This window comes from Pelodiscus sinensis, chromosome 3 (assembly GCF_052426305.1).
Source record: "Pelodiscus sinensis isolate ZL-2025 chromosome 3, ASM5242630v1, whole genome shotgun sequence".
In the NCBI taxonomy this organism is placed as follows: domain Eukaryota; kingdom Metazoa; phylum Chordata; order Testudines; family Trionychidae; genus Pelodiscus; species Pelodiscus sinensis.
The window spans coordinates 94,182,914-94,204,999 of NC_143054.1; the positions used below are offsets into that span (position 1 = coordinate 94,182,914).

Genomic DNA, 22,086 nt, shown 5'->3' on the forward strand with positions numbered 1-22,086 from the left:
GGTGGTAGGAGTGAGGACAGTCAGCTGGGAAGTGAGAGGTGCTGGATATTGTTCCCCTGCTCCATTCATGCTTTCATTCTTTATCCACAATAGAACAGCTTCAACAGCAGAGACTGAGGGAGCCCCACATCAGAAAATCCAGTTAGAGCCCTTTCCTGTCCAAATCCTTTCTTGTCCTCTCTCAGGAGAGGGATTGGACCTAAATCTGCCACAGCCTGAGCACGTCTCCTAACTACTTGGCTACAAGTTACAAGGTGGGCTCCTTCTTCTCCTTCTGCAGAAGCAAGATTCTGAATGGGCCCAATCTGCTGGTAGGGAACTCTGAGCATACCTACAGGGTTGGGCTCCGCACAGGCATTAGGTCTTTGTCTGCCTATTTTCCCTCCCAGGGTATGTCTACACTACCCCGCTAGTTCGAACTAGCGGGGTAATGTATGCATACCGCACTTGCTAATGAAGCCCGGGATTTGAATTTCCCGGGCTTCATTAGCATAAGCGGGGAGCCGCCATTTTTAAATCCCCGCTGCTTCGAACCCCGTGTAGCGCGGCTACACGGGGCTCGAACTAGGTAGTTCGGACTAGGGTGCCTATTCCGAAACGAGGAGTAACGGTAGTTCGGAATAGGCACCCTAGTCCGAACTACCTAGTTCGAGCCCCGGGGTTCGAAGCAGCGGGGATTTAAAAATGGCGGCTCCCCGCTTATGCTAATGAAGCCCGGGAAATTCAAATCCCGGGCTTCATTAGCAAGTGCGGTATGCATACATTACCCCGCTAGTTTGAACTAGCGGGGTAGTGTAGACATACCCCCTGTTCTTCAATAACTCTCGCTCTCAGACAGGAGAGTAAAAGGAGGCAGAAGTGGTCATGCCCAAAGGCAAAATTAGCTGCCCAGGGAACTTTTACTCTGAAAACTTAGCCACTGAGTAGGTTCGGTGCAGTTGAGTGAGTGTCGGTGCCTGTAGTGTTCGGCAGCAATTTTGTGAATTACAGTAGAGCCTTCAAATTGTAAACTAGACACTTAAGCCTGGCAGGTTCTTACATTTGGGGTTCAGGTGCCTAAATAGCTTTGTAGTTCAGAACCTTAGCCCCTCTGTGCATCAGTTTCCCAAAAGTAAAATGGAGATACCACCATAGCTTTACCTTACAGGCGCTTTGTGAGCACAAATATATTAAAATTGTGAGCTGATCAGATACTGCAGAAGTGGGGACCATAGTAGCAATAAAATACTATTAAGCTATTCTCTGGTTCTAACCTCCCACATAGATCTGCAGAAAAACGTTGCCTAACTTTCAGGCACATTGTTCTTCTCATTTTAAGCGCTGTGCAGTTTTCTCAATGGGTTTGGCTTGGACTTTATTTCTGAGCCTAAAGAATTTAGCTCAATGTCACCCCAAGAGTGTCTGACTAGCATTTTTTCCACAAGGCCTTGATAGGAAATGTTCAGTAAGATGCACAGAGGAATCAGATGCAAAGCTGCATATTAACACAGACCAGAAATCCACATCTGTTATGTTCCCTGCCGCAAGTTGATGCATCCGAGAGGCAGAATCAAAGGCTAAGGCAGCTTTTATCTCTTCAAAGAAATAGCAAATCCCTTTGTGAATGAATTGCAAATGTTTGAATAGAATTTGTTTTTTTAGCTGCCAAACAGCTGAAACAACTATAGCAGTTCAGACATCAGCAAACATGATAGCCACGGTTAACATGTCACTGAGCAAACGCAATATTTCTGAGGGGAAATTCTAAACCCTGTATTACATCTTAGTAGCTCCTTGTCCTTTTTGAATATGTATTTGAGTCAGCACTTGGACTGCTCTAAGAGAAGAAAGCTGACAGTTCCAAGATATGCAACCTGCATCAGAGTCTCTTTTCTATGACTCCGTCCCTTCTAAATTCTTTGTAAAACTCTTCATTTGCACATTAGGGCCTAACCATTGCTTCAGTTTCCCCTTTTTCCCATTTCATCAAACCTCATACTATAATCTGTCCTTTTGCGAGAATGATTTATTAAAGTTCAAAGCAGTATATGTCCTTAGCGCAGCATTGCCAATTGTTTCATGGTGCAAGTCCTGGTTCTATATCACATGACTCATGCACACATTCTTTCCAGTTCCTGAGGCAGGCTAAATCTGGCGAAGGTGAGGCTTAGCCCCAAGCCACTTAAAGGGCCTTTTTATCCTCTGACAGTATTAATTTGAATAATCTAGATGTTCTTGTTATCCAGATATAATATTGTTATTTTCTTGGCCTCGGTGATATCATGTGGCAATGAGTTCCACAATCTAATTATTTGTTGAGTGAAAAAGTCTTTCCTTTTATCAGTTTTAAAGACGACACTTTTCAGTTTAATTAAGTCTTCCCTTTTTCTTGTTTTGTAAGACAAGAGAAACAGAAGCTCATTAATCTCACTTATCTAAATTGTCAGGATTATATTTTTTCCTATGTGCATTCCTTGGATCCCCAGGTCCAATTGCTACCTTTTAGGAGCAATACCCTTGTTCATCTCCTTCTCGTTCCTCTGCATATATACCACACATTGGGTCACGCAGCATTTATAAAATGCACATTTTTATTACAAATAATAAAACTTGATTTGTGTAAATAAGATTTTTTTGAAAAATAAATAAAAATAGTTAGATTGTAATAGTACTTCCCTATATGTGAATTCTGGAGAACCAGCTGTATTTTTAGATACAAGTACAACAGTTAGACATGTAGAGTAAAAAGAACTAGAAACAGGTAATTTCTAAGCATCCATATTTAGAAATGGTTCTACTAGTTGCCTTCAAACTTCCCCTACCCCAGCCCCACCCAAAAACCTAAAAACCATCCAGGGTACTATGAAATTAATTAGGAAAACGTTTTTTATATAAAAGAAGTTATACCATATGTGAATATCAAGTTTATTTTAGAAAGTGGATGACACTCCTGCTTATGGAATTGGTACATAAGTTGCTCCATAATCAGGCTAATTTTTAATTACCTGTACCAGTAATTCAAACATAGCAGGAATTTCCTCTCAAATTCTGCAATAATAAAAAAAAAAATGGGTCCTATGTTTGGGAATAAATCTGTTGGATATAAACACGGTTATTAGATAAACCATTCAAATTTCCAATGAAAGGACTCAAGCCCTGCTCCTTTTGCTCTCTCCTACTTGAGCAAAAAACCCAAAACATACCAAAGCAAACTTTTCCTTACAGTCTCAGAATCAGATTTTGAAAAGACCTCAGTGCCTATCAGTTCCCAGAGTGACACTTATGACCTGAAGTCAAAGGAACACAACATACAACATGGTACATTCTTTTAAAACTCTGGCCCATAACGTTCTCTTTAAGGTTCAATCACCCATGAGAGAGCCAACTGTTCCACTATAATCATTACAATTAGATTTAATAATTTTGCTTAATTTACTCTGTGTGTTCTTTTGCGACTGGAATATTCTCTTTATCTGCAAAAAAGCTTTTCAAGAAGATTTTGCTACACAATGTGGACATTTTGAAGGAGAATAATAAGGCATTTCTGAGCTGGAAGGCCACAAACATGGGCTACTTGTTAAAATTTCAAATCAGGGTAAATTTGCATAGGCCTGTAACTCAAAAACTGCTTATCCAATTTTCTCTGAACACCTTCAGAAAAATGCTATATTTATTCTGGCTAATCCAACTTTTCTAAATCTGCATGTCTCAGAGCCTAAAAGTAGGGCTTATTATAAAGCTCTGATTGCCACCTTAACTATAGCGAAACTAATATCCGTGCATAATTCTACAGGTTGCTATTCCTTCTATTGTATGCTTTTTTCCTCTACCATAGTGTAGACAGCAGGTGCATTGGCAGGAACCAATTAAATGTGATGAGGCTAAAAATAGGCAAAAGCTACAATGAAATGTTCTTGACACTGTGTAAATACTTAGAAGTGCTATAGAAGATTGGAGGAGAAATAAATTAGCAGCCTAAGAAAAGATCATTTGTGCCATAGGGTTGGGTTTTTTGGTTTTGTTTTCTTTTTTTCAATTTGGAACATTGAGTGGCATAAGAAGAATGTTTGTGCAAAGCAAAATGATTACATGGACCAAGAAAGGATTCGTGAAAGGCTAGATAATTATAGCTGTTGCTCAACACTTTCTGTGCAGGTCCTTGGATTACTATTTTTTAAGAGCAAGAAAAGACTAAGTATAAAGGCATGGAACTGCCAAAAGGCTGCCAATTGTGGAAAACTAATTCAGTGTCTTCAGAATCCTGAGTTACAATAAAAACTGCAGACATCAGCCACTCGTCAATTCTGGTGTCTCGCTCTGTATCAAATAACTGCCTTTCACTGAAATAGCACAACAGTCAGACTGACTTACTGTGAGGAAACCAAAGGGGGGAAAAGGGATCTGCAGGAGGGAAGACATAAAGAGGGAGCATAAGGAAAGCCAGACAAGGAAAAAACAAAACAACCAACAGTGTAATAACAGTATAAAAAGTGCATTCTAGCATCTCAAGAATTTTTGTGTGTGGGAATCATATTAATGATGATCAAATTGACATGGAGAGGAGGAATGAGCTGCTCATGCAGGAGATATAGGCTTTGAGGAGAAAGCTGAGTGCAAAGCAAGTACCTATGTGCCAAGAGTGACTTTGTGGCCTTGAGTGCCAATGCCTGAAGTACCCAGTGAAAAGAACTACTGGAAGACAAGACCTCAGTAGAAATGGTGGCTCTGCAGTTATGCTGCAGACATTTGCTCTTAAAAACAAATGGCCTTATATGCAGTTGTGTCATAGTACATACAAAATATTACCAGTTTGCGTCCGGTGGTGTTTATTTTTTGAGGTGGAAGTTGTTGGTTTGGATGTATTCTTCATCCTTTGGGGCACTGAGCTGAGAGTAAACTGTGATATGGGGTAGAGTTTAAGGAGGCTTTATCTGTGACTAAAACCCTAAAGCAGGGCTATTGTTAAACTACCAAATGAGCACTGGAAGACAAGCAAGAGTAACCCTTGATTCAAAGCTGTCGTTGAGACATTTTGGCTCAGTCCTGCTGAGTATCCTCTGAAAATCAGGCACCACTGAAAATCAGGCCCCTGAGGGTTTGTCTATATTGAAGTGTGGCCATTGCAGCATAGGCAGTGGTGTGGGTTAGCTCTGCGAGTCCAAGCCTGCCCAACCCCCTGATGCTAAGCTCTGGTAGCTCGCCCAAGACTCCACTTCTGCTGCAGCAGCCACACCACCATATTTAGATCCAGCTAGAACAAGTTTCTCTAGTTCCAGATCTCTCTGTCCAGGCTGGGAATCATATATCCCAGCCACAGTGCATACATACCCTTATTTAGGTATTAAGCACAGAAATTTGAAAAAGGTGGTTCACAGCTCTATGGCTGGGTCTCCCAGGCAGTGGTGTGGTCTAGTTGCTAGGTCCTGGAGTTAGTTAGTAGTAAAGGGGTGTAGGCCCCTGCCAATGAGGCCCCGGGCCTTGGAACTCCAGCCTCTTATCTGAGTCTAGCTCTGAAGTTTGGGGCATGGCTCCAATAATCCAATTTCCCCATCCTCAGTGAGGGCTCCTTGTAGGTGCTCCCCCTTTGCAACGGGGGAGAGGTTGGAGGCTTATGTGCTCCGGTGGCTGACCCAGTAGACAGCTCTGGCTCAGCTCCCGCAGACAGCAGAAACAGCTCCTGTCTCTTCACTGGTCACCCCCAACTGAGCCAGGTTCCTCTCTTTTATCCTTCCTCCAGGCCTGGCATTGGCAGCAGGTAGAACAGGGTGGGGATAGTTGGGCAAAAAGGCTTTGTTTAGCCCCTGCACTGCCAGCCACTCCTTTCACTCCCTCACAAGCTCTATCATGCAGGAACAGGAGGTGCCATCTGCCCTGTCCTAGTTCACCCAAGTATTCAATCATATAAGCTGATACAGCAACATCAAAGACACTAATCTGCCAGGAGTCCCTCGGGGCCTTAAAGTTATGCATGTGCTTAAAGGGTTTGATGGACTGGGGTCTAACTGAACAAGGAACTGGGTAACGTTTTTCCATTATCTTTCAGCCTCACAGAAACAGCTGACTGGCACTGTGTCTGTATTTTTGGCAACATCACACTTACCACAGAAAAAGTTGTGTGAGAATGGAAAATCTCTGCCGTATGTGTTTTAATGAAAAGATGCCCTGACAATGTTACTGCAGAATGTTGTGTCTTATTGTGTTTTACAATCTACAAAATCAGGGCTCGACAATTAACGTAATCTACTCACCCCGGGATTTTAGCACGGTGCGGCTGTGTAGCTCAGTCAGCACATGCGCAACACAGTCTGTGCATGTGCAGTGCGCAGTAGCGCGCGGCGGGCGAGCAGGGCTCTTCACCGCTTGGCGAGCCCTGCTCATAATGTACAGAGCTCTGACATGGCTTGCAGGGTGTTAAAGATGCTGTTATCCATGTACTATGGCCATAGCAATGTACCTTACATTTCTTGTAAAACATGATCATGTATAAAATCAATATTAGAGTAGCGCATTAGGACATGGGGGTCGGTTGGGTGGAGCAGGCAGGGGTGGGCATTTGTGTTGGGACAGGACCATAGGAGAGTCTAAGCATCCCTCCTGTCCATAGGGCATCGTTGGGAAGGCTGCTGGAATGTAATCCCCCAGAACTATCGACAATACATTATGCAGGGAGGCCATTCCAAACTTCAGAGCAGCCCAGGATCCTGATAGCACACAGGCAGCTTAAAGCTACTTTGGAGTTGTGAGCTGCACCCCTGAGAGGAGCTCAGTTTGTGATTTTTCTTACTTCATTGTCAGTTTATACCCCATGAGCATTTCTCCTAGGCAAGAGGAACATTCGGTTGCCCATTTAGGATCTTGATTCAATAAGTTACTTGAGTACAGTCATAACTTTACACACAAGTAGACTTAAATTAGACTGCTGTAAAAGAAGAATTAGGTTGTTTGGCAGTTGTCCAGCTACTATGCTCTGCCTTAGCTGGACACAACAAGCTAAGATACTCTTAGCTTGAACAGAGTATCCAAGTGGCACATAGAGAAGCATAGGACATTATCTCGGCCCAGGTTAACAGAATTGTTTTATTTTTGTTCTTATTAAGACAAGCACCCTATGATATTAATTTTGTAGAAGCTTATTAGTATTATTATCAGGGCTTGACAAACAGTGGTAAAAACTGCTGGCCAGCCCTGTACTGCGCATGCGCAAGAGCCGCATTGCGCATGCGTGCGCCGTAAATGAACGGGCGTCAGCTGAAATCTACTCACCCTGGGCGAGTAGATTGTATAGGTTGTTGAGCCCTGATTATTATTATTATGATGGGCTTTGTTTCCTGGAACTGAATGAAATGCTCTGTTTTGCCTCAATAAGATGCTTATGTAACTTTATTAAAAACTTAGTTAACATGAACTGAGCTCTCACTTTTTCCTCAACAAAGAACAACACATTCTTGTTAAAGGGGCACCATCGTGTAGCTCTTGCAATTATCTCTTGCGTATGCACAGTGCACCTAAAGTGGCACGAGACTAGGATTCATCATCAAATGTGAGCCGTTGGTGGGATTATTAGTTTCCCCAGCATGGGCAGGGTACTGACGGTGTGTGATGTGAACCCTGATCCACTCTCCTCACTCCTGTGATGAGTAGGCAGTATTGCAGTCTCTCTGGGGAGTGCTAGAGTACGTCCAAGAAACGTGTCAGAAATGTTGGAAAAGTGGACGTGTTTTGTCGGCATCCCTGTAAACCTCATTTCAACAAGGAAGAAGGGATGTTCCAAAAGAGGGGTTTTTCCAACATTTGGCCCCATGTACACAGGCCAAATGTCGGAAAAGCCTCTTTTGGAAGAAAAAAAAAAAAGAGGAAAAAGATATGCAAATTGCGTATCTTTTTCTGGCTTTTCTTTGTAGTGTAGATGTAGCCTTAGAAATGCTTCTTTCCTATCCCTCAGGAATGGCACTCATAGGTGATCCAGAAAACTTATCTTTGGAAAGTGCAGTCCTCAGTTCAGGCTTGCCCCTTCATGAGTAGAAAAGAATTCCACTTGCTCCCCATATACTTCTTTGCAACTTCAGTCATTTCAAATTAACAGCCACCCCATACTCCCATCCTACTAACTAAACCATCATCAACCTGGTGATTTCACTGCTCACGAACAAAGTTTAATCGGGCAGGCAGTGATGGCTTGTATTATTAATATACTACCTGCATTTACTAATGTGTTCTACCAGAAAGCATTAGCAAACATAAAGCACAAATTGTGGCAGATGCTGTGGCAAGGCTCCTGAGAGGATCCACGTGTGCTCTCACCTGCTAGTGATGCCTATTCAGTGCTACTGTGGATCCGGCCATTCATTTGCAGTGGTTGGTAATCAGCAGTGAATGTCCCAAGTGCAAACCTGAGAGATTCTGCTGTACAAAGATTGATATCTATGCACATGTCAGGTTTTACCATTTCCAGCGCCAATAATTTATGGGAATAAATGACAGGACAATGCCACATTGTCCAATGAAACAGTACCAGTTGACCAAAAAGCTTAATGACTTTTTAAGAACTATGAATGAAAACATTGATGACATGAAAGAGATTAAAAATGTAATGGTGAACTCTGGCATAGACCCAGGATGTAGTTCTAGCAATGAGTAGCAGTGTAAATGCCAACCCTCTTCAAAAAAATTCAGTTACAACTCTCCATTATTTGTGTGTTGAGGATGACAAGGGCTCACTAGCCAGCTGGCCAGTTTTATGTTCTTTGTGTTCAGTAAATGTTTCTCTTGCATGTAGATAATATCTATGCCCACTTTAGTCATATACGCCAAGATTTTATACTGTGAATAGAAGAATTTCAAACTTTTCCCATTCCTGACATCTGATGTACTGAGACACAGAAGAAAATACCTGAGCAATACTGCCACCTTTTGGGGTGAAAGAAGAGAAAATGCAATGCTATAGAAAAGAAGAAAGCAGAAGGTGCATTTATAGAATGTCACACTCAAGTTAAAAAAAACTCATTAGTTTATTGCCTAGGGTTGTTTAAAGGGATTTTATAGAAACATGAAATCATTCAGACAGGGAAATAAAGGAATGCATGTTATAATACAAACAAGGAGTCCTGTGGCACCTTAAAGACTAACACATTTATTTGGGCATAAACGTTCATGGTTTGCAGCTCGCTTCATCAGATGCATGAAGTGGAAGCTTTAGTGGGGCAGGGATTTCCACGTATATATTCATCTTGGGTTGTGCCCATGAAAGCTCATGATCCCATCTATATGTTTTGTTAGTCTCCAAGGTGCTGCAGGACATTTTTGTTTTTGTTTTTTGTTTTAAGTTTTGCACGTATATTTTGTGGAAGATCAGTGCTAAGGAGGCCAATTCAATGAGTGTGGATGTGGCCCACTTCCAACAGTTGATAAGAAGGTGAGAATATCTAAAGGGATGTGGCGAGTATTTGGAGATGCCTCCTGCCTCAAGCCCCAGAACGGGGAGATGCGAATGCTTCAGCAGCTACCCCCAGCTTTGGACAGTGGTAATAAAAAAACCTCAGGAGCTGCACAGAGAGCAGAAGTGAGGCTTGGAAGGACAGAGCTGCTTGGGGCAGGGGGGCTGTGAGGCTCATAATTAAACATTGGGATAGGGGGCAGATGCGGGATTGGAAGGACACAGAATTGAGTTTGGCAAACAGCTGGAATTCTGAAGTGTGGTGAGCAGCTGGAAGCTCTGCACCATCAGGCAGCCAGCAAGAGCTCCTGCAGCGTGGGCTGGAATCCCCTTTGTGATGGGGCACTCCCGCCCCGCACTCAGAGCGCGCCGGGGGACGCCGGGCAGACACACCGGGGGGTCGTGAGCACGGTCAGGCCCGCCACGTCGGGCTGCATGAACGCGCCGGCAGTCGGCGCGGGGAGCGTCGGGAGGCAGAGGGCGCTGACCGGCAGGGCCCAGGAGGGAGGGGCTGGCGAGGCGCGGGCTGATGAGGTCACGGGGGAAGGGTGGCTGGAGAGCGTCGCCGGGGAAGTGACGGAGAGGGGGAGCGGAGCCAGCGGGGAATTTAAACCCGGGGTCGGCACGGTGCAGAGGGAGGAGGCGAACGGAGCAGGAGGAAGGAAGAAGGAGGGAGAGGTGAGACGGGAGATCACAGGAGGGACGGGCCAGGAGGCCTGGTGGAGTAGGAAGCGGCCCAGGGCGGGGTCGTGGAGCCCGTGAGCGGGTGCGTTTTGGGGCATTCCCCCATCCGCTAGGGAGGGACCGTGGGTCCCTGCCTTTAGGGCCCTGGGCCGGGGTTCGGAGAGGGGGCAGGCCCGAACCCCCCTACTCCGCTGACCGCCGGATCCGGCTCGGGTGGAAGCACGAGCGTGCGCAATAAAAGGGCCATCGGCCGTGGTGGTGGCTACTTATGGTTGACTCTCCGTGATAGACTAGTTTGTAGTTGACTCTCGGTGACGAACCTGTTCACACCCTTACTCAATAAATTTGGCAGAGCTGGCAACACTCATTGCTGCTCTCACACACAACACGCAACAGATGGGCAACAGATCAAAAATGAAGACAGGCCAAAAAAAATCACACTATAGTCTTTAACAAAATCTCATGCTTTGGGGGGGTGAGGGGATCTGACTCATGAGGTTTGAACTCTTTGGGTTGACAATAGTGTATTAAATTCTACTGGCTTTCTGCAGCAATTGATGGAGAGAGCTATTGACTTGCTTTCTAAAGACTCTGATTGGTTACCTCCCTTTTGGCCTTAGGGCAAGTCACTGTAACATTTTCCCAGCTGTAAAATGGGGCTGATACCAATTTAGCTGCTTTAGATGAGGGCTGCTATGGGTACAAATTTGCACAGAGCTTTGCATCATTTAAGCACTAGGCTATATAAATATTTATTATACATATTACTGGTGATTTAGAGCATACAAATTTTATTCTTGTAAATAATTGCTTCATTGCAAAAACTGAGGTGTGATCGAGGTCCAGTGCTTACCTATGAGGCTTGGCACAAAGAAGATATAGTCAGTTAGCATATCTTTCATTTCATCCAGCTATTTTTCACTGCATTTTAATTTTTGATTGGCTGGAAGCAACTTTGTTCCGTGGTCATCTTAAAACCATGTATTTGTTGGTAAACTTTTAGCAAGAGGCTTCCTAAAATTTGCAGCTGAGAAGCCAATACATGTGCTATTCACTGGGTAAGGTACACTTCCTTGTATCAGTTGCATAGTATTCCTGTCACTCCTGTCCCATCTCGCCCAAATATATCGAGCTTTCCACAGATGCTAGCTCATTACCCTTCCCAGTGGTGGAAAAGGTACCCCAAAAAGTTACTTGAGTAAATGTATAGCTACTTTGAAAAAAATGTAATTAAGTAAAAGTCAAAGTATCCTTCTGGAAAACTACTTGAGTAAAAGTACAAAAGTATCACAACTTAAGTATCCAGAAGTAACAAGTAGCCCTCCTATGGACATCTATGGTTAACCACCCAAGTTATGATAGAGCACCATTATTTTTCACACACATTTTTATACATACACACACATATAATGTGCATGTATATGTATGCATATATACAGGGCTCGCCAAACCTCAGCGAGCCCCACTCACCAACCGTGTGGTTCAGCACGCTGCGCATGCGCAGACTCGCCACGGGCGAGTAGATTACATTAATTGTCGAGCCCTTTCCTATATATATGTATACACACACACTTATAAGTATGTGTATGTATGTGTGTGTGTGTATATATACACACATGTGTACTATATACTATATACACACATACTATACATTTATATTTCAAATCTGGTATTTAAATGTAGTCACAGCCTTCATTTATAAAGCTAAAGAATGACCAGATTAAATACAGGAGTCAATGTATTTATTTTGTCCACCTTCACAAGTGTACATTTTTAGCATTTTAACATTGTAATGATTAATTACAAAAATGTTTGTTCAGCCTTAGAAGCAGTTCATTTTCAAAATGATCAGAGTCAAGCCTTGGTCTCCTAGAACAAAATATGAGTCCAGCAACACTGAAGAGTCTCACACTGGCAGCTGAGGCAGGCAGAGGTGTGTTGGCCTCTTGCTGATTGTAGGAAAGGACCGCAACGGATCCATGGTGTCTGCTGAGCAGTTTCATTTGTGCAAGAGGATGTCGTTGAAGCAAAGATCTGCTGCGGTCCTTTCCTACAAGCAGGGAGGTGTGCATCAGGCCCAACACACTTCCACCTGCAATGTATTTTCTGTTTATCTAGTCCTTTCCTAACATTTCCAATGTTCTGTTAGTTTTTTAGTTTTTAAACTGCCACTTCACATTGAGCAGGTGTTTTCAGGGAACTATCCACAATGATTCCAAGATCTCTTTCTTGAATGGTAACAGCTATTTTAGATCCCATAATTTGTGTGTGCATAGTTGGGATTATATTTTTCCATGTTCAATATTTTGCACTTATCAACACTGAATTCCATCTGCTATTGTGTTGCCCAATTACCTAGTTTTATGAGATCCTTTTGTAACTCTTTGCAGTCAGCTTTGGACTTACTATAAAATTACTTGAAATAATTATATGCAGATTTTGCCATCTCACTATTCTTTTCAATAACATTTAAAAGTTTAACTACTGGTCCAAAAGCAAATCCCAGCAGCACAATACTCATTGCTACTCCTCTCCCTCTCTCCCCCTAGCTTTTAAGTACCTGGCAATGTTTTCATGATGATCTAACTGATCCCTTAATTATTTGAATGACCAGTCTTTTGTCATTCTTAATCACCCTGCCCCCCCCTTTTTTTTAACAAACTCCCTGCCCCAAAGGCAAAGCTGCAAGGACTCAAACTCTATTGAAGTTAAAGCTGCCTTTGGAGCTAGGACATACAGCTTTAGGAAGAATTCACATATGAAATCCAGGGGTTCAAACTTGGTACTTACCCCGCTCCCATAAAAGGCACCCATGCACATGTGGCTATGCTTTAGCAAATCAGAATGCTGGCTTGTGCAACTGTCAGTGGGGTGATGAAAGAGATGAGTAAGTAAGCGCTCCCAGAAATGGTAGTGGAGTAAAAAGTACAATATTTTCTAAAAAAACTATTTGAGTAAAAGTTGAAGTATCACAAAAATAAATTACTTGAGTAAAGTACAAATACCAAAAAAATGTACTTGAGTAGTGTAATGAAGTATTTCTAAAGCTTCAGAGGGGTAGCCGAGTTAGTCTGTAACAGGAAAAACTTAAAAAACAACAAATAGTCTAGTAGCACCTTAAAGACTAACAAAACATGTAGATGGTATCATGAGCTTTCGTGGATACAACCCACTTCTTCAGATGATCGACGTGTTGGAAGTCCAGATCCAAGAATAAATAAGGGAAGGAGGGAGGGGAGGTGAAGGGAAAAAAATGGAGGGGAGGAAGAAAAAAGAGAGAGTGAGTAGATAAGCTTCAGAGGATAGCTGAGTTAGCCTGTAACAGGAAAGACTTAAAAATCAACAAATAGTCTAGTATCACCTTAAAGTCTAAATAGTAACAAGAGGCTGATAAGAACCATTAATTTGCACTTGGAAAGGAAGATGACCAACACCAGATTCTACACAGACATTAAGAACCATTAGCACTTTCATTGTTTGGTTGGTTGATAATGTGCGAACCCCATCCGATATCACATTCATACCATTTGCATGAGAATTCAACTTGTGAATGAAGTTAAGTTTCAACCCTTCTCTGTGTATTTGGCTTGTGGAATTGGTCTGAAACAAAACAGCGACTTGGAGATCCATTAATGAATGTTCAGGAAAATTAAAGTTTTCTCCAATAGTTTTTTGTGTATTGCCTTTTTGGATATCTGATTTGTGTCCACTAATTCTTTCCCATAGAGACGGTCCAGTTTGGCCAATATACACTGCAACATGGGCATTGCTGGCATTTGATGGCATACATCACAATAGTGAATGTACACTTAAATGAGCCTCTGATTTGGTGGCTGATGTGGTTGGGTCCAGTGATGAAATCGCTTGTGTAGATATGTGGGCAAAGTTGGCACCGAGGCTGATTGCAGAAGTGGGTTCCTGGATGCTTATGATGGAGATACGTTGCATGGTTACTGGAAATAATTTGTTTCAGTTGAGGGGGAGTTGTCTGCAAGCGAGAATTGGCCTTTCCCCGAAGGCCTCTGAGAGTGAGGGGTCATTTTACGGTTTGGTGGCACAGCGCGGTAGTCTGGACACGCTGCGGTAGACAAGGGAAGCCCTTATCGACCGTTCTGTTATGCCTCATGAAATGAGGTTTACCGGAGCGGTCAACAAAGGCTTCCTTTGTCAACCACGATGCGTCCAGACTACCGCGCTGTGCTGCCAAACAGCTGATCGGCACAGTGCGGCGGCCATTTTGATGTAAATGAAGCAGCGATTATTTAAATTGACATTTTCCTATGTCTAGTAAACTCATCTACATGGCTCCGTCGATGGAGCCATGTAGTCTAGACATACCCTAGGTGATGACAAGTGGAATTCTGTTGTTTTCACTTTTGGGCCTGTCTTGAAGTAGTTCATCTTGGGGTACTTTTTTGGCTCTGTCAGTCTGTTTTTTCACTTCTCCAGATGCGTATTTCAGTTTTAAGAATGCTCTATATAGATCCTGTAGGTGTTTTTGTCTGTCTGTGGGATTTGAGCAAATCCAGTTGTATCTTAGGGCTTGGCTGTATAGATTGAGAAATGAGTCAGGGATGGAAGCTAGAAGCATGAAGGGAAGCATAGCGGTTGGTAGGTTTCCCGTATAGCGTGGTAGAAATATGTCCATCATTTAATTGTACTGTAATGTCAAGGAAGTGGATTTCTCGTGTGGACTGATCTAGGCTGAGGTTGATGGTGGGGTGGAAGTTGTTGAAATCCTTGTGAAATTCGTCAAGGGTCTCTTTCCTGTGGGTCCATATGATGATGTAATCGATGTAGTGTAAGTAGAGTTTTAGGGGGTGAGAGATGAGGAAACTTTGTTCAAGGTTAGCCATAAAGACGTTGACATATTGTGAGGCCATGCGGGTGCCCCTGGCTGTGCTGCTGACTTAAAGATACAAATTGTCTCTAAATCGGAAGTAGTTGTGGGTGAAGACAAAGTCACAGAGTTTTGTAATCATGTGTGCAATGCTGTCATCAGGGATGGTGCCTATAATCCATCTTCCTGTGGAATGTTGGAGTAAAGGGCTTCTACGTCCATGGTGGCCAGGATGGTATTCTCAGGTAGATTACTGATGTTTTGTAGTTTCCTCAGGAAGTCGGTGGTGTAGTGAAGGTAGCTAGGAGTGCTGGTAGCATAGGGTCTGAGGAGAGAGTATTTCTACTTACTTTCCACCTCTGCCCTTTCCACAGGCAAACACCACCTCCCATGTTTCCCAGCATCCTCATGGAAACTCATCTGCCATCTGTTCTTCATATCAGTGATTGTTGCGCAAGATGCGTAATCCTGAAACCTCTGTTCCTGGGGGGATGCTCAGTGGGGATGGAAGTTTTGAGGTGCTTCTCCTGGGCCTGTCAGAGAGGTCTCCCCTGGGTGGTGTGTGTATGTGTGTTTAGAGGGTGGGTCAGGGGAGCTGGACTATCCTGGCTGATGTTTCAAGAGGGTGAAAGTAGTTAGAGGGAGCTTGGAGAAATAAGGCTCCTGGCTTCTTCCTGCTACCAGTTAGCTAGTCATTTGGCAGATACTGCTCAACACAGAGAGGGCTACAGCCATTGGTATTAGCAGTGGTTTAGCTGAGAGACACTCAGGTTTTTTAAATTCATCCTGGCTAACTGGTATCTTAACTAAGGTCTTAGGTTTGCTTGGAAGCAGGAGGTGTCTCCTCCAAAGCAAGCAGCTCCTCCACTGCAGCAGAACAACAGCTTCTTCCCACCCTCAGGCATCTCTTCTCTCTCAATAGCAGCAGAACCCAGCTCTCCCCTGCTGAAACCTGCAATTTTAATATGCTGAGCTGGCCTGAGGTTGCTGGAGTTTTAAAGAGATGATTCTTTGAGCCACACTTTTAATGTATCTATGGGAGGCAAGTAAGAACCTGGATAAAACAATTCAAAAGTATTAGAACAACAGGCTGCTGGAATTCAACTTTGGGGCAGAGATGATACTCAGGCCTTGTTGCCACTATGCTGGGGACCAACACGGCAGCAACTGGTCCACAAGCGTCTACTGTAAATGTGATAAATTGATCTCTGAGCTCACTCCCACCCACTCCACTCAGGCAAGAAGAGTGGCCGGCACTGATGGGAGAGCATCCCCCACCGACCTTACCCGACACGAGATGTTGTGGTAAGTACATCAACTTTAGCTATGCTATATGCTATTTGCGAAACTGAAGTAGATCGACAGTACAGGTAAGTGAAGACAGGGCCTCAAAGTATAAGGCCTTGATGAATTCCACCAGGTTTCAGTCTATAATCTACTTGTGATGCCAATTCAACTGGCTCTGCATGAATGATGTGAATGTTAAGGAAAATATATCCAAATCTCTTACCAATTGTCTAAAACATGTAGGAGTGGGTTTGGATTAGAAAGAACCAGAATGGGCTTTGGTCGAAGGAGCTAAATGAGGTTTCTCTGTCATCAGTGGATGTAAAGCAGAGATGAGCTCAACCTACAAAATTCAGATCTGTATTTCAAAACTCTGCCCTGTGGAGGTGTTTAGACTTGGGGTTCCAGTTTGGACCCATCTCTAACATGAAACAAACATCCTCTTCCTCTTTGTTAACCATTGGCTGTGTCTAGACTGGCAAAATTTTGCCGCCTGTCTACAGTGCCCACAAGTATTTGTGCAAGAACACTGACTTTGTAATGTACAAAATCAGTGGTTCTTGCGCAAATACTCCGATGCTCCTGCTCAGGGATAAGCCCACTTGCACAAGTATTCTTGCGCAAGAGGGCCAGTGTAGACAGCCAAGTTAATTTCTTGCGCAAGAAAGCCCAAAGGCTAAAATGGCCATTGGAGCTTTCTTGCGCAAGAGAGCATCTACACTGGCACGGATGCTTTTGCGCAAAAGATGTTTTTTGCGCAAAAGCATCCATGCCTGTATAGACGCTATCTTGCACAAATACTTTTACTTGAAAAACTTTTCTGTTAAAAGTATTTGTGCAAAATCATGCCAGTCTAGATGCAGCCATTGAGTGTACAGCTAATAAATGCTACAATTGCCAACAGTGTGAACGACATAACTTCTGGTATGGTAAATTTTCAAAAAAAGTAGGTCAGTTTTCTAGCTCCCTCATTGTGAGGCTTTGATAGAGAAATTATTGTGGGAGATGGTTGCATTATTTTCAGTTTCATTCATATCACCTATTTTATGGTAGGGTTAGATGAAGTAACCTATTATCTGGATCAGCGGTTCCCAGCTGCTGATCTGCAGACTCCTGGCTGCTGGGCCATGGTGGCTCTGGGGACTGAGGCTTGGGTACACCACCCAGCTCCTCTTCTCCTGCCGTGGCTGTTGCGAGAGGCATTTTCTGTTCTACCTCTGTCAATCAGCACTGGGCAGGGGCGGAACACACGGAGAGGAACACACGGAGCTTGGAATAGCAACCATAGAGTAGCCATGATCTGGGCAGCAACACTCAGCTGGCAGCTAGGAAACAGGGCATGGCTGGGGGAGGAGGGGGGGAGGCACTGGAGGCTCCAGGGGCTAGTGCTGGTGGGCTCTGGGTGGTGGGGGCTCTAAAAGGTGGGGGCTGGCACGGGGGGGGCACTGGGGCATCCAGGGTGGAGAGCTGGTACTGGGGGACTCTGGGGGAGGGTCTAGTCTTAAGGAGTCTCTGGAGGCAGGGCTGGCATTGGGGAGCTCTGGGGATGGAGCTAATACTGGAGACTGGGGGCTGGCACTAGGGGGTTCGGTGCAGTGGGGCTCTGGAAAAGGAGTCTAGCACTGGGGAGGCTGGTCAGAGGGCTCTAAGGGGCCGATGTTGGCACTGAGGCATTTGGGATGGGGTCTGGCACTGGGAGGCTCTGAGGGTGTGAGGCTGGCACTGGGGGGGGATTGGGTGCAGGGCACTCTGGGATCAGTGGTTGGGCCTGGGAGGTTATGGGTGGGGAGGGCCCTAGGGGTTAGGGCTGGCACTTGGGAGCTCTGGGGGCTGGGGCTTTTTATATTGCAGACCGGCAAATCCATTCACAACTTTTGCTGGACCGGTAACATTTTATTTGCATATTTGAATATTCATTATTTGCGTAATGAATATGAAAATATTCAAATAAAATGTTACCTGTCTGCCAAAAGTTTGTGAATGGGTGCGCCGGTCCATGGTTTAAAAAAGGTTGAAACCACTGATTTGGATGATGCACAGCACTACATCAGCAGATTCAGTCATGTGAAGGGCAACTGTCAAATTATTTTGGATGACCAATCATGCCCATACTGTCTTTTCATGACAAAAGAATTTTATCAGCTCACCTCCATGCTCTTTGATCTTCACTTATGCACTGACGATATTTTACAGTTACATATTCTTGAATAGCATTTACAGCAAATGCTGGAGGCCCCTGCTTCATTACATATTTGCTGTAAATATATATTGTAGATTGTTGTGTCAAAGCCCACCCAAAACTGCAGTGTAGTACTAAAATAGAGCACCCTGATAAATAAATAATCTTCCTGTTTAAACTGAGGACCCTGCTGTGGCTATTGGCCAACTGGGCATTCAAACCTCCAAGGCTGTGTGGGTTGTTACAGGATGTATAAAAGTAACACCTAAGGAAATATGGAATATAGTAAAACACTAACTGTTTTCATAAGAAAAAAATACCAAGTAAACCAGTTTTCTTCTGAAATATCTCTTTTACATATAAAGGTATAGACTACCTGTACAGATTATGAAGTGAGGCATTTAAAACAAAAAAGTTCATCAACAACTTGTCAGCATTGCGTTTGTGTATATTTCATGTACAACAGGCATAATAATTAAAATATGAATTTAAAAATTAATTATAAAAATTATTTTTAAATAAAAAAGTAATGGCACTAAACCAGGAACTAAGTTCTTTAAATTATCATAGCCTCCAGGGTGAAATTTTACAGCTGGTCTTCTCATCAGCACTTTGTTCCTGATTAAAATAACATCTAGAGTTCTAGTAACATGTAATCAGCTTTTTAAAGAGCTACAGATAAAGTATTATGAACACACACATTTGTTATATTACACATCTAAATTGCCTTATATTTATTAACTTCTAGGCTCATAAATATTTATGCAAGCATTTTTATGGGGGATTTTTTGTTTGTTTTCTTGTTTTTTACTCCCTTCCTTGTATTTACAATAGAGTATCTTTTTTCTATTCACAAGATAACTTGTTATAGAATCCCTGGGAACAATTCTTCCTGCCCCACTGCAATATTTTCTGCTGTTTTGTTTAAAAACAAAAACAGAAAAATACCAAAAAAGACAAACACAAATTGTTCGTACATTGTGTGTCTTATCTAAAAAGAAATAACTAATCAGCAGATGTTCACAAAGCTCTTTCTATCAAGAACACATTCCATAACCTTTACAGTTATATTCTATTGCAGATCCGTCGCTGCGGTGACAAACAGTTCCAACAGTGTAAATATAAGTTCATATGTGAATAATGGTGTAGGAGCCTGATCCAAAGCTCATTCAAACGATTCCCTTTGATGTCACTTATTTTGAATCAGGTCCAAAAGGCCTGATTCTTCCCTTGGACATGTGTGCAAGACTACCTTTGAGTTCAGTGAAATCAATGTAAGTGTGTTTAAGGGGAAAATATGGTTGAGAAGATACATTTTCATTACAGAGTTAGACCAACCAAGTGGCACTGGCATTGAGCTAGCTCAGGTGAATAGCTACACTGCAAAGCGTAGGTCCTCATTGCAGAAATTGGGCTTTAACCAGAAAAGGCCAGATAGTAGATATGTCTACACAGCAGGGCTAATGTCGAATTAAGCTACATAACTTGAGCTACATCAATTGTGTAGATTAAGTTAAAATAGCTTAATTCAGCTTTTGGTGCTGTCTACACAGCAGGAAGTCGAAGGAAGAACACTCTCCCTTCGACTTCCCTTACTTCTCGTAAAATGAGGGCTACCAGGAGTCGGAGTAAGAAGTCCCCGAGCTCACCATTATTTTGAAATAAAGGCCTGTAGAGTAGACGTGATCTTTGTTATTTCAGAATAAAGTCAGTTATTCCAAAACAATACTGCTGTGCGTAGACATAGCCTTATAAAGCACTAATTCAGTTGGATAAGAGGGTTATGTGTGTGGTCAGGAGTTGGTTTAGTGGCAAGAAGTAAGAGCCTGGGTTGCCTCAGCAGTGAAGACATGCTCTCAGAAGTGCATTGGGATTTTTTTTCATAGTTTGCTAAATCTGAATTTCAGACTCCAGTTACTTGCCACAGTTGTTTTATTTATTGTGAATGTTTGTGTTCTGAATTCATAAGTTATTGGCAGCCTTTGGCAGTTTGCAAACTGTTTTGAACTCTGTGAGATGATCTAAGAAAATCCACAGTTTATGCAGTGTCCCAGTATGGCACTAGTAAAATAACTTGATGCTGTTACATGCTAACATTCCAGCATTACTAAGGACTGCATTCTTTCAAATGGACTCACCTTGGTATGTGCTCCCATTTAAAAATTCAACCACCAGACCAATAATATTAAAGGGTGTGCAACTTAGTTTGCCTACAAGGAGCGCTGGGGAGAAATAGATGTTTTCATAAAAAAAAAAAATCACCCCCCCCAACTTTCATCAAAATGTACCCTAAAAGGAAATGGGGACACACTTACTAAGGCAGAGACAAGATATAGTACATTATGGTTTGTCCCCTTTGAATCTCACAGTGACGGAGGAAACTATATCTCTGGAATTAAATATTCCTATTTAATATTTTTATTACTGTAGCACTCAGAAGCCCAGTCCAGACTGGGTTCCCCACCATACTTGGTGCTATAAAAACACATATAAAAAGAAAATATAGATCTCTCTAGTGCAAAAAGATTAAAGATATGAACATAAGTCCTGCCATATGGGACTATTTGCAAGATATAATGGTTGTCACTGAACAGTGAACATTTAGCTTCAGTTATCACGCAATGAGTCCTTAGTCTAAGTATGTGTGGCAGGGAAAGCTAGTATCTCAGATATTGCTGAGCTGTGACTGTGGTAAATGTTGCCAGGTTAGTGGAGACCACTTGTAGGTGTTTCAGTCAGCTTGACAATACTCCTTTCATAGTACAATGCGTGCAAATGATAAAACCACATCCTGTTCTTTTATCCAGTCCACAGTATTATGAAGTCCCGTTCACAGATCTTTTTTCTTTTGTAATTTGTTATGAGTTTAATTATTCTTGAACTTTATAACCCACTCAGCATTCGGGTTGAGCTGGTATAGATCTTTCATGTAGGTATCATTGTCAAGGCAGCGTTCTCCTGATAAAAAGAGATGTGTGATTAGAGATGTACACCTAACAAAAAGAAATTTGTTTTCAGTGTTCATTGAACTATTCCAAGCTATTTAGATTTTATACTGTGTCCATCGCTTTGGTATCTAACGAAAGAAAAGTGACACAAAAATGTATGCTCTTATTTTTCTCCCCTGACTCATGGGAATTTGTATTTAGTGGGAGTTTTAAAATTATCATACCCATAATTAGCTCAGATCATTCAGCTGATGTAAACTGAGGTATTCATTGTCTATACTGATTTACACCAGCTAAAGGGTTTGACATTACTAAGGATAAGTCTAAAGGCTGGGTTTTACATTTAGACCTGAAGGTTGTTATATTTATGGTTATTTTCAATTTCTTTGGAGGGGAGATTAAGAGGTGGCACTTCTGATCAAGAAAGTTGTGCCCCTTTCTACTCCCAGCTCTTATGAGTCTTGATCTTGTTGTTAACAGTTCCTGTGTATCCAGTGTGCACAGCTGTGTTGTGATAGGTCAAGTCAGGGAGAGAAAATCAGTGCATTGTTTAACTTCTGCTGATATTTTGCCTAACCTAACGTCTACTAGTTGTTACGAAAATAATAATTTAAGCATAAATGAACATAAGAGTATCACAATGATTAGAAAGGCAGCAAGTCAATATTAATAAAGGAAGAACCATGAATATGCCTTCTTGTTTGGGCGGTAGTCTTCTATGTTCCCTAGTTCTTCA

At 42.7% G+C, this 22,086-nt stretch overlaps 1 protein-coding gene and 1 long non-coding RNA gene across 3 annotated transcripts in view; one reads left to right on the forward strand and one right to left on the reverse strand.

Moving 5' to 3' along the window:
* The window catches only part of LOC149524678 (uncharacterized), a 72,041-nt gene that overhangs the window by 25,838 nt on the left and 24,117 nt on the right, over positions 1-22,086 (forward strand). For both annotated transcript variants that reach the window (XR_016349170.1, XR_016349169.1), the window contains one exon: positions 16,174-16,241. This is a non-coding gene — a long non-coding RNA (uncharacterized LOC149524678). The remainder of the gene's footprint in view (positions 1-16,173; positions 16,242-22,086) is intronic.
* Positions 18,830-22,086, reverse strand: part of ARHGAP18 (Rho GTPase activating protein 18) — a 95,046-nt gene continuing 91,789 nt past the window's right edge. The window contains exon 15 of the mRNA XM_006118580.5: positions 18,830-21,360. Within this exon, the coding sequence (XP_006118642.1) occupies positions 21,269-21,360 (92 nt within the window). The 3' untranslated portion in view covers positions 18,830-21,268. The remainder of the gene's footprint in view (positions 21,361-22,086) is intronic.